Source organism: Mirounga angustirostris, unplaced genomic scaffold (assembly GCF_029215605.1).
Source record: "Mirounga angustirostris isolate CCGP_5_RB_7025 unplaced genomic scaffold, mMirAng1.0.hap1 SCAF_9, whole genome shotgun sequence".
Classification (NCBI taxonomy): domain Eukaryota; kingdom Metazoa; phylum Chordata; class Mammalia; order Carnivora; family Phocidae; genus Mirounga; species Mirounga angustirostris.
In genome coordinates, this window is record NW_026991717.1 from 80,443,921 (window position 1) to 80,456,932 (window position 13,012).

Consider the following 13,012-nt stretch of genomic DNA (forward strand, 5'->3'; position numbering starts at 1 on the left):
CCTTCTGCTCAGGTCATGTACTCAGGGTCCTGGGATGGAGTCCTGTGTCAGGCTCTCTGCTCAGTGGGGAGTCTGTTGCTCCCTCTCATTCTTCCTCTGTGCTCTCCCTCTCTCTCTCTCAGATAAATAAATAGAACCTTTAAAAATAATACCACATCAAGAGGTAACGAGATATTTAAAAATATATTGTATATTGCAATAGCAATTTAATTCAAAATTAATTTGTAACTTTTATATTATGTCATATACTATATAAATATAATTAAATATATAATATGTATAAATATATAGCATATCTATATAATTTATAACATCATTTTGTAGGTGATGATCATAATGGTACCTTGAGCGTTTTTTTTTAAGATTTTATTTATTCATTTGAGACACAGAGGTACAGAGAGAGAGAGAGAGAGCATGAGCAGAGAGGCAGAGGGAGAAGCAGGCTCCCCACTGAGCCAGGAGCCCGATGTGGGGCTTGATCCCAGGACCCTGGGATCATGACCTGAGCCGAAGGCAGACGCTTAACCATCTGAACCACCCAGGTGCCCCCCTTGAGCATTTTTTAATAATTGTTTTCTTCACTCATGATCTGGATTCTATCTGTGATTAAGTAGATTATCTAAACCCTCAAGGTTCACACATTTTATAGAAAATAGAAATAGTTATGTTTGCTAATGATAACCACTAATGCATATTATTAGTATTAACTGATTTGAGACATGTGTGTCTGCCTCTGTGGTATCTTTTATAAGAAGAATTCACAGAGTACTAAGAACTTAACATTAAATATTAAAATGAAAGCTAAGGCAATTAAAACAATTACGTAACAGAGGGGTGGAAGTGTGTTAAACTAGATCCTAAAGCCAATCTTCTACTAGGAATTCTTCCTTAGTTTCTCTTCCCCTTCTTCCACAAGCACACAGACACAACACACCACCCTCACCCAACAGGATAAAATAGAAATGCTGTTTTATAAGATCTTCAGATAGGTAAAAAGCCTAAAACTGCTTTTCTTCTCTATTTTCTGCATGGTTTCAGGAAACTTTATGCACAACATGCTTTGAGATTTCCAATTAGAAGCAGTAGCAATTTTGTTTTGAATAGTTCTAAAGAATCTATTGGCTGGGTGTTTCCTCCTCAGTACCCTTTGGCCTACCTTTTAAATTTCTTTTGGGAAAATGCAGCTTGCTGCCAGTAATTCATTCTCTCACTTTGTTCATGGAAGTTGCTGAATTCGATTATGAGTTAAAAGAGAACACTTAACCCTAATTTTACATTTGGTATATTCTTGCTTACTTTCATTTCACGTATAATATATTGGTGGCAAAACTGCTGCATATCATTTGAATTTCTGGATCTGATTCTGTCCAATAAGAAGTTATCAAGATCTTTTTCACAGAACAATCCTTTTTTTCTTAATTATTCTCCTGCCTCCTCCCTAACTGGGTTCTTACCAACTCATTTTACTTCTCTCAATTTTTGTTCTCAGTAAATTATTTCCCCCCATCCCATCTCCTTGAGGAATAAGGAGGGCCCTTCATCCTCAAGCAGGGCAGTGTTGGAAGGGCCACTGAGAGGAAGTGAGCAGAGGGGCTTCAAAACCAGCTGCTTGGCTCCTATGATTTTGAGTCTGGAGGGTGGATCAAGTGCTCTGTTCACATCCAATTCCTGTGATTGCTGTATTGCTTTTCTTTGGAAGAGCTGCTTTCAGAATTATAAATGCTTTTCCCTGCATTGCAGTTTAGCTAAGAATATTCTAAAGGAATTGATGTTGGTTTTCAGTGCTTTTGCTGAAGTACTTTACCTGATTTGGGAAAGGTTCTTGTTTGGTTAGGCTTCTAGGTTTGTAGGCTTGGATTCTGGCAAAAAACTGGTTGGTTGATGTCACAAATAAGATGACTTATTTTTAGGGGTTAGTGTCTAGAAGTATCTTTTTCTGTATTTCATAAATTACCATGGTGATAATAGGCTAATTTTTCACTGTATTTGAAGACTTTACTAAGGGCATTAATGCTTCCCCCCCCCGCCCTTGAATTATACAGGCCAAGGATTTAAGGTTTTTCTTTTCTTAATCTTAGTTGTTTTACCCATGATTTACTGTCTCTGTTACTAGATGAAAATGTGGAACTTATGGGAATTGCTTCTTGTTAAAGAATATGTTACTTATCTTGTTCTGGAAAGGGGAAAACACAACAAAAGTCTGGTGCAGCCCTTTTATATTTGAAACTCTGTTGAACCTAATCTTGCTAGTGAGCAGGTTTAAAAGTTGCCCTCTTTTTAATGGTCCCTTTCATACCATGTTCGTGGCATTTGTTTTCAAAGATTTATCTAGTGTACTTTTATCATATATATATATTTATTTTATAGTAGCCCACCATAGCCATTCTTTGCACTAGATTTTCTTTCTGGAAGTCCTCTTTTTCTGGAGTTGAGATCAATAGAAAAATGAAGATGACATGAATTTTCATTGGGAAAAGTGGTGGTTAGGAATTGGTTGCAAAGATATGACTCTTTCTTTAACACCAGAATATTTTTAGCCTTATACACATTATCTGATTTTAAATCTTGTAAGTTACAATGTTTGTATAGAAGTAGTAGAAGAGGGACTTTCATGAAATCATAGAATGTTAAAGCTTAAGAGGGATCTTAGGGATCATATAGTAACCATCCTCATACTCTGCAGAAGAACAAATGGAGGTTTGTTCATGCATTGGTTAGTTCGTTCATCCATCTATCCATTCACTGAACAAATACTTATTTAATGTTTACTGTTTTAGGTGCTGGGGGATATCCCTACCCTTACGGAGTTTACAGTAAATAGATAATAAACATCATAAGTAAGCTAAAGAGGTAGAAAATGATAAAAGTGATTCTGGGGTTGGGGTTGTGCTTGAGGGTGAAGGTGGATTTAGGGTAGGCTACATTGAAAATATGATACTTGAGCAGAGATTTAAAGGAGATGAGAGAATGGACTTGTGACTATCTGAGGGAAGAGTATGTCGGGCAAAAGGAACAGCCAGTTTAAGGGCTAATGGGTAGGAGCCATGTCTAGCTTTCTATTCAAGGAATAGTAAAAAGGCAATTGGCTCCTGGGCTAAGAAGTGGAGGGAGTAATAGGTGATGAAATTAACAGGATTGGGAGATAGGGGGTGGGGAACTGGCTAGATCATGCAAAGTCTGGTGAATTGTTGTGAGGACTTTGGTTTTTACCTGAGTGAAATGAGGGGAGTTGGAGGCATAATGAGGGTTTTGAGCACGCATGATTGACTTATGTTTCAACTGAATCATTCTGACGGCACTGTTGATGAGAGATGCCAGGGTAGGGTTGCTAGATTTAGAAAATAAAAATATGGGACACCCACTCAGTTAAATTTGAATTTCACATAAACAATGAATAATTTTTGTATATATATGTCCCATGCAATATGTGACTGACTATTCACCCATATGGCAGAATGTTAACTACTCTTTTATATCTGTATCTATCTATCTATCTATCTATCTATCTATCTATCTATCTATATATACACTTTAAACTCTTCAGTGTTACTGTTGCTTACTATAAATTACCATTACCATGATCCTGCTGGTTCCAAGGCTTGCGCCCTTACAGGAAAATTTTGTCTTACTCTTTCCTATATTATTTATATTACTGTTTTTCACATTGTGGTCATCCTATACCTTAGAGCATTACAAATGCAGTTTGTTGGACCTCAGCCTACACCTACTGAATCAGAATTTCTTGGGGTGGAACACAGTATCTCCATGACTGCCTGCTGTTCTAGGTTCTAGGTACAGTAGAACAAAACATACAGAAATCCTTACCCTAATGGAATTAACATTCTACTGGGGAGATACAATAAATAAGACAAATAAGTAAATATACAGTATGTTAAATACTGGTATAGGGGCTAAGAAGAAAGAAAAAGTAGGAAGGGAATGGGAATCGTCCAATTTAATGATGAGGGAATTGCATCTTAGATAGGGTGGCCAGTGAAGGCCTCACTACACAGTGATGTTTGAGTGAAGACTTGAAGGAAGTAATGGAGAGAACCAGGTGGATATCTGGGGGAACAGGATTCTAGGCTAAGGAACAACTGCAGAAGGCAGGTGCATGCCTGGTGTGTTTAAGACACTGCAAAGGGGCAGTGTCTGTGGAATGGAGTGAAAAGGGGGAGAAGGGTGAAGGATGAGATGAGAGAGATAAAGGGGAATGGCTGGTGATTATTAGCAGTTAGGCGTTACTGTGTGTTGGAGAGATTTGGATCCTAGGCCCAGCTGTGGCATTATCTCTGGGTCTGTTTGTTCATCACTAAAGAGTGAACAGAAGACTAAGATGATCTCTTAAGTTTCTTTCCGCCCTAAAATAGTCTTTAATTTGAAATTATTATTTCTCTACTGTTTCTATTTTTTTCCCCAGCTCTTTTGCAAGTAATTAGTTAATCATTTGGGATTCTTTTATATTTTTCATGAACCTATCTCTGTTTGTGCTCCTTACAGCCAGGTGAACTTTTATCTCTGTGTTGCCCTTGTTCCTCTTTCTTTACTGAACTTGAAGATTTAGACAGTTCTTTGGTAAATAGTAGGAAATTGTTTTCTTGTCACCTTGTTTAACCATTAGTTCTTGTCCCAGTCAGATTCTTATTTAATCTTAGCTAATAGAATTAAGAAACATATTTTTCTCTACCAAGAGATTGAAATTCTTCAGCTTGACTTAAAGCGAGGCAGAAAGAGAAGAAAGAGCCTTGACTCAACTCTAAATCCCAAGTGCTAGTCCAAGATTAAGTGAAATGTAATGTTCAGGGAATCATGGGATTCTTAACTGGATACTTCTATGGAAAGGATAACCTTTAGGTAGGTCTTAGACTTAAATGAATGTTTGCTTAGAAATAATTGGGTGAGATCCTTCTAAAATTTTTTTTTTTTTTGTGGGCTCTATTAGCAGATGACATGGATAAAAGGAACATGTCATGAAGTTTTATGATCTTTAATATAAATTCTGTTGAAAGAACAAAGCAATATCAAAACTGTTGTTGGTGCCTTTGAAACCCAACACAAGAAAATAGGACTTGTAGGCTCTCAAATTGCAGCTTTCATGCAGTAGTAATGAAACAGTATAATCACTCTGATTAAGTCTGCCACCTTTTAGCCTTTACAGGGTAATATGAATTATAAAGAAACAAATCCCCAAATCTAAATAGTATTTTGGGGTTTGATCTTTCTTCTTTTATGTCATCTGCTAGATTTTGAGAACTTCAGGAGAGTCAGAGAAAGAGTATAATGTTAGGTACCAACATATTAGGTTACATATATGATGATGTTAAAGATTGGGCAACATACTTTAAAATAGTAAGTTTATAGTTATTTTTGCTAATAATCATTTTATCTGTTGTGTATTTGGTGAGGCTTTTATAGTGAATGTTCTTTTAAGCCTGGATGAAATGAAATATAAGAGAAGTCCTAATTGGAGCTTTCTTGACTAAATATAAATATTTCAGGAGGAGTGAGGTAGAAAGGATTCATAAAACTTAGCTAGTTAGACACCCAGCTGCATATATTTATTTATAGCCTTCTATGTTGCTCATTTATGTTCTTACAGTATAAAACTGTCTTTGAAAATTAAAATTAAAAGACTATACACCTATAATAAGAGCCTATTTAAAAATAATGGAGTAAATTATGAAAAACAAATGAGCTTTATTTGGTACCTTTTGAACATTATTGAATTCTAGAGTTGAAAATACTTGTTTAAGCTAATATTTGTAGCTATGGTAATATTACTGGTCCAGGAGCTATGCCAACTCTAAGTAAAATACGTTCTAATTAGTGTAGGCTTAGTGTTTTTGTTTAATGGAACCAATTTTATTCATGATATTTAAGACATGTTTAGTACCAGTGAAACAGCATGAAAAGTATGCTCTTTATTGTTTTTAAAAACTACCCAATTAAGGATATGGAAGTAAATCTTTAATGAGATAGCTCTTTTGACACTAAAAGAGATGACTGTGTCCTACCTGCTCTTGGCAAAAACAAAATTAGATTGTTGGATGATTGAATAACTTGGTCATGAAAAAGTTTATTCTCTAAATTGAAGTTGGCAAACTGTGATCTGTGGACCAAACCCTGACTGTTTTTGTAAATAAAGTTTTATTGGAACACAGCCATGCTCATTCATGGACATATTGTCTGTGCTTTTGTGCTACAGTGGTGGTGTTGAGTAGTTATGGATCATTTGATTCACAGTGCCAAAAATAGTACTGTTTGGCCCTGTGGGGAAAAGTGTGCTGATCCCTGCTCTATATCTAAGTTTTTTGCAGTCAGATCATTTTAAAGTTCTGGTGGAGGTTTATGAAGTTAGTATTTTTGTGTTTAATTTCTCATTCTGCTTCATTCTAAGAAACAATGCATTTTAAGATAGAATACTTAAATATTTATATTTGTAAATATATAATATATTTAATTATTTAATATATTATTTAATATAATATATAATATATTTATATATATAATTTTGAGTGCTAGTTTCCAGCTTTCTCATCCACAGGCAGGCATAATACTACCTTGCAGGGTTGCTATGAGGAATCAGTTAGAAATGTAAATAAAATGTTTAGGGTGCTTGGCATCAAAGAAGGAATTCAAGCAATGAGGAGGTATAGTTAGGGGAAGTTTAGGTGTTTATTTGGGTAATTTAGGATGGCATGCTTTCTAAAAATTTTCTTTCTTCCTTTTTTTTTTTCTTTCTTAAATTTTCTAAAAATCTCTAAATTCTAATTTGTCCACAGAACTAACTGGCTATAGAGTCCTAGTTTATCTATGTTCTTAATATAACATTGGTGATTAACTTCCCTCCATCTTTTCTTCCCTCCCTCCTTCCCTGCCTTTGTCTCTCTTGTCTTGTCTTCTTCCTGAACTTCATACCTTCCTCTCTGTTTTCTTTTTGATATATGTAAGCCTTGGTACTAAATTTAGGTCAGTGAGTAGTATCTACTCCTAGGGAGAGTATACAGAGAAACAAACACATAGAAAGAAGATTCTCTCTTATCCTTAGTTCCATTTTCTAGGAAACAAAGGAACTCTAAAATCTTGTAATCTCCCTCCCTTTATTCGTTTTTTTTTTTTTTTTTTTTTTAGAGAGAGAGTGTGAGAGTGGCTGCCCCCTTTATTCTTACGTGATTATGTGTAGCCATCTATGTATGTGTAAAATCTGTTTTTACCACAGCAAATTTTAGGGCAGATCTTGAGTTTTGTCTTGAACCTTGATGCCAAGGGTTCACCTTTAGACAGGCATGGTTTTCTTCTTTATTTATTCATGAGAGACAGAGAGAGAGAGAGGCAGAGGGAGAAGCAGGCTTCCTGCCGAGCAGGGAGCCCGATGTGGGACTCGATCCCAGGACCCTGAGATCATGACCTGAGCCGAAGGCAGACGCTTAATCATCTGAGCCACCCAGGCGCCCAGGCATGGTTTTCTTCTAAGAGACCGGACAAATAGATGATAGATAGATTCTCCTTAACATTTTGAAGATTGAGTGATGAAAAAATTGACCCTGGCAGGGTCACTTAGTTGTTTCCTTGTTTGATGAAAACAAATTTAAAAACTGAGTTATTTTACTTGACTTTATTTTTAGGAGATCACTTTGAAACCTGGGACCTAACCTTTTCAAGTTACTATAAAACCAGTATTAATATAAGTAACAAAGCAAAAAAAAAATCATAGAATAGTTTTTGTTTTTATTGACATTTATTATTTTGTGGTAGTTTTTAATTTTTGCAGGTATCGTGAGAAAAGATATGGGAAAGCAGTGAAATTCTAGGATGATATTGAGGTAGGCAGCCTGGGTCCACGGATCCAGAGTGGGGGTTCTCCACAGGATCAGCCAAGAGGATCTTTGGCTTTGCGCAGGATAGAAATCAAACATGAGCTGGAGAAAGTGAAAGAGTTTATTGAATAGCATGAACGACAGAGAATAGCAGATGTCCTGTCTGGGAAATTTGGAAAGGAAAAGAGAATGAGTCTTATTGTCGCTTGGGGCTAGGGGTTTTAAATTGGAAAGGGATCTAGGGCATGTGTTCGTTTGGGAATCCAGGTAGGGTCTGATCAAAGGCAAGTGTCAGGTGAACAATAGGTGTTATTTCATAAATTACTGAAGGTAGCAGTATTGATGCCAGTGTCAGCCAAGGTTTATTCAAAGCTGATGTCCTGGAACACATTTGGGATTCAGCTCTTCTTAGATGTTATCAGGTATTTGGGGCCTAGGGAACATTAAAGTGGGAACATAGCTTCTTTGGCTTATTCAGAGGCAAATATGGGTCATGAGTAAATGGGGCCTGCCAGAAAAATGGAGCCTTTCTAGAATGGAGTCCCTTCAGCATTAGGAGACCCTTAGATAATAGTATTAACAATTACCTACATTTCTTAAGGTTTTAGTCTCCCTCATTTGAAAATCTTTTTTTTTTAGGATTTATTTACTTATTTATTAGCGCGCGCGAGAGAGAGAAGGAGCAGGGGGAGAGGGAGGGAGAAGCAGACTCCCCACTAAGCAGGGAACCCGACGGGGGCTTGATCCCCAGACGTGGGGCTTGATCCCCGGACTGAGCTAAAGACAGACACTTAACCAACTAAGCCACCCAGGCACCCCTGAAAATCTTTTTTTCCACAGTAAATTTAATTCTGTTTTAGTTTAGTTTAACTAAATTTGTTTGTGGTTTAAAAAGGAGTTTAGAATGGGTCAGAATTTCTCATTGAAAGTTCCAACCTTTTTTTTTTTTTATGTTATGTTATGTTAATCATACATTACATCATTAGTTTTTGACGTAGTGTTCCATGATTCATTGTTTGCGTATAACACCCAATGCTCCATGCAGTACGTGCCCTCTTTAATACCCATCAGGAAAGTTCCAACCTTTTTAAAGCTAATACTTAAATGCATTAAGCCTAAATTTTATATGTTACTTTTCTATTAAAGTTAAAGTGTTCTTCCTCTTTTCTCATTTATTTTACTGTAAGCTGAGATTTTGGTAGAGGCAGATTTTAATCCCTGGTCCTCTAGGCTCTGTGAGTCACACAGGGACATTGAATGGTTTTCTTAGAACTGCAGTTTTAGTATAAAGTTAGGGACATAAATGTCGAATGTACCTTATTTTATGTATTAATAGGAACCAGACAGCAAGGTTTAAAAAGTAATTTTGTGTCTGCAAATAGGTAGATAACATGGAAGATGGGGGATTATTTAATTTAAAAAAGGTTTTTTTGAGAGGTTAAGAATTTTATCTTGCCAGGATACAGGGAGAGAGGGAGGAGAATTCTAAGTCTTGGTGAAACATAACTCAAAGACATATAGTTAGTATTAGCATTCTATTTGCTTGTATATGGAAAAACCAGTAACAGATTGATTTAGTCTATTAAAGGAAAAATAGGAGCAGGGAGAAGAAAAAAAGACATACTCGGGAATAGTGAAGTTTGTTTCCCTTTACTTGCCTATGTTGCTGATGAACTGGCAACTAGTAAAGGGGACAATCAGGATATTCTGCCCTTGGTAGGTAGATGGGTCATCAATGAAAAACAGTTTTAGTTGTTTATGACTTCTCCAGAAGATGTTGGGTGTTTAACTGTGACTTCCATATAAGAGGTTGTCTCTATATTATGTCTGCCACCGTCCTCATTAGCATTTCCATGCCAGATCTGTGTCAGAATTTCTCACTTACTTTATTACAGTCTTATTCCCATGATTTTTTCTTTCATTTTGTATTCTTAGGTGTGTTAGATGGGCTTTCCAAAGGTTGATGCTCCATCTTCCTGTGGTTTTTGTAGGCCATTGTAAGTCATTATTTTAACATTGTGTGTAATTTGTTATTCTTCAGATCAAAAAGTCATAGTCTATTTGAGACTATATGGGAGATCTGAACCATAAGGTGTAAAGCATTTGCAGGGGGTTTCTCTCCTCAGTTATTTAGAAGAAATTAGTAAACCAACAAAAAGTATTCATCTAAGTACTTTATGATCTTTTACCTTACTTTTGCTTTGAAAGTTTAGGTTAGGATTTTGGAATATTTTGCGAATTGTCTTTATTTTATAGTTAGATTTACTATTGCTATGTGTGTTATCTTTGACAAAGAGTGGAAATAATCTTAAAGTAAATTCTGTTTCCTTACAGTCAAAGGCCATTGGCTTGCTAGATGTGGATGTGTATGGCCCTTCAATTCCGAAGATGATGAATCTGAAAGGAAATCCGGAATTATCACAGAGTAAGTAGAGATAGACAGTATGATAATGTACCAGGTGTACCTTCTACACAATGTAGTATAGTAATTCTGAAATCAGATATGGAGCCAGACTGGGTTTGAATCCTAGCTCTGTCATTGACTGTGGCTTTGGGTGAATTGTATAACCTCTTTGTACCTCACCTCTGCCCCATATGTAAAATAAGGTTAACAGTTGCTGTGAGAAATCACTCAATTAGAAATTGCTGTTAAGTGTAATGCATTTGACATAGTGCCCGGCACATAGTCAGTGATCATTATCTCTTTACATTATATGTGTGGATGTATGGAAGTATTTGAATAGAAAGTATATATTTGTGTTAGAAGACATGAAAATTATTTTTTTCTAATCAGATTTTTGTCATATTTGTCTTAAGGTATTAAAAAAAAAACCTCCCCAAACAGTTCTTTTGCCAGCCTTCACTGCTGTCAATAGGACAGTAATTTTTAGTAAATCTTTAATATTTACTATGCTTGTTATTACATTTTCTTGCAAAGCTATCAAATGTAAAGCATTAAGAACAAGGAAATGCTGTGATCAAAAGATGAAAGTATTGCAAAGGGGTGCCTGGCTGGCTCAGTTGGTAGAACATCAAGCCCCATGTTGGGCTGTGGCGAGTACTTAAAGAAAAAAAAAATAGAAATATTGGGAAAACTTGTAATTTCTTGAAAAATGGTTTTAAGTGAATGAAATTAATTTATTAAAATTTATTTCAAATTATAGGGTTACCTGGGTGGCTCAGTTGATTAAGCGCCGACTTTTGATTTAGGCTCAGGTCATGATCTCAGAGTCCTGGGATGGAGCCTTGTGTTTGCTGTGTACTCAGTGGGGAGTTGACCTGAAGATTCTCTCTCTCCCTCTGCCCCTCCTCCGTCTGTGCTCCTGCGTGCGCTCTCAAATAAATAAATAAATCTTTAAAGAAAATTGTATTTCAAATTATAATTAGAGTATATAATTGAAGAATTTCTTTTTATTTCTTGTCGTGCTTTTTCTTTTCCATAGATCTAGAACAAAATGACTATTGTAGGGTTTTTGTTGGAATATCTATGTAAATAATAGAAGTATTTTTTTGTTGTCATTAAATGTTAATTAGGCATTGTCTGCTATGTAGTGTGCTTTTGTGCTTTAGTTGTTGGGGTCAATTACAATGTTAAGTTCTGAATAATTGTAGGAAATTTGAAGATGTAGTGATGATAAAATTGACTCTAGCAGTCTTATATTGTAAGCACCCACTTAGTTTTCTTGTTTGATGAAAATACAAACTTAAAAAACTAAGTTATTCTAGCTTCTTTTTTCTTTGTCCTTTCAAGTGGAATGCATACTTAGTTTGCAAATGTGTGACATACGCCAAGATGTCAAACTTTCACAAAGAAGGAGTAATGAATTTGCGTACTTTAAATGATAGACTTATTATGTCTGTCTCTTGATTAAAGTAATGTGAAAAGTGGTGCATGCAGCACATGAGTGATGGCAAAATGGAGCCCTTGGTGTCAGTTTTTTCTTAAGTAGTCTGTTCAGTCTATGCCAACATAAATACTTGAAGTGAACTTTAATTTCTTTCTTCTTGTTGTACTGAAGCTGTAATCTTAAATTTGATGTTTGCAAATTGGCTGCCATTAAATAGGCTTTCTGGTAAAGATGAGATACTGGAAATCTTGGAAAGCCTTAAAAGAATACTTCTTTTGTGTTGACAAGCTGATCTTAAGTCACCCAAGAAATAAACTGAACGATTAAGGCAATCACTTAAAAGAATGTGGATTCTTAAAGGCCCAACTTATAAATTATTTTTTGAATCTTAGATAAACCTGCCACTATTATACTAATTGGCTTCATTTTGACATTTCTGTATTTTAACATGTTAATTTATCCTGTTGTACTCTCTATTGCAGAAAACAATGCAATATGAAATTATCTAATTAACAATAAAGAAAAACTGTGAAAGATTTGTTTTCAGCAGGCCATAAATCTTTGTGTTTATGATTAGTACCTGTCTCAAGACAAATGGGTGTTGTTCTATGTCTCTTTCACTTTTTGAATTGTATCAGAGAGCTATCCTTAAGATGTGTAGACTAGGAGTATGGTACATTTGTAATGTGGCCATATTTTTTGGGTTCTTTGTACTTCACATTTCTCTTTTCCAGTCTAATTCCAGGTTAAAAAAAAAAAAACACAACTTTTTTTCTTATTTCCTAATCTTCTGATCATTCCCAGTGTTTTTCAGAATTATTGGCACATTTTCAGTATCTTGTCTCAGATGAAAAAAATTAAAAGAACTTGCTATTGTTAGGTAGTGGGTGGATTAACTTGCAATTCTGTCTTTAATACTCTATTTATGTGCCTTGCAAATTTTTGCTTTTTAAAATAGACTTCATTATTGCTGATTCATAGTTTAATAATTTACTGGGTACTTTAGAAACCTTTTAGGGGTACTTTAACAAAACATGTTCTGTTTCTTTTTTTTTTCTTTTCCTTTTTTTACGTGAGAACAGAGCTTTATTTTTATTTTTGATTAAGATATAATTCACATACCATAAATGTCACCATTTCTTTTTTCTTTTCTTTTCTTTTCTTTTCTTTCTTCTTTCTTTCTTTTTTCCTTCCTTCCTTCCTTCTTTTCTTTTCTTTTCTTTTCTTTCTTTCTTTCTTTCTTTCTTTCTTTCTTTCTTTCTTCCTTCCTTCCTTCCTTCCTTCCTTCCTTCCTTCCTTCCTTCCTTCCTTCCTTCCTTCCTTCTTTCTTTCTTTCTTTCTTTCTTT

The 13,012-nt window shown here is 35.4% G+C and overlaps 1 protein-coding gene across 5 annotated transcripts in view; it reads left to right on the forward strand.

The window, feature by feature from the left end:
* NUBPL (NUBP iron-sulfur cluster assembly factor, mitochondrial) overlaps positions 1-13,012 on the forward strand; it is a 283,831-nt gene that overhangs the window by 33,468 nt on the left and 237,351 nt on the right. For all 5 annotated transcript variants that reach the window (XM_064570929.1, XM_064570930.1, XM_064570928.1 and 2 more), the window contains exon 4: positions 10,152-10,242. In XM_064570929.1, the coding sequence (XP_064426999.1) occupies positions 10,152-10,242 (91 nt within the window). The remainder of the gene's footprint in view (positions 1-10,151; positions 10,243-13,012) is intronic.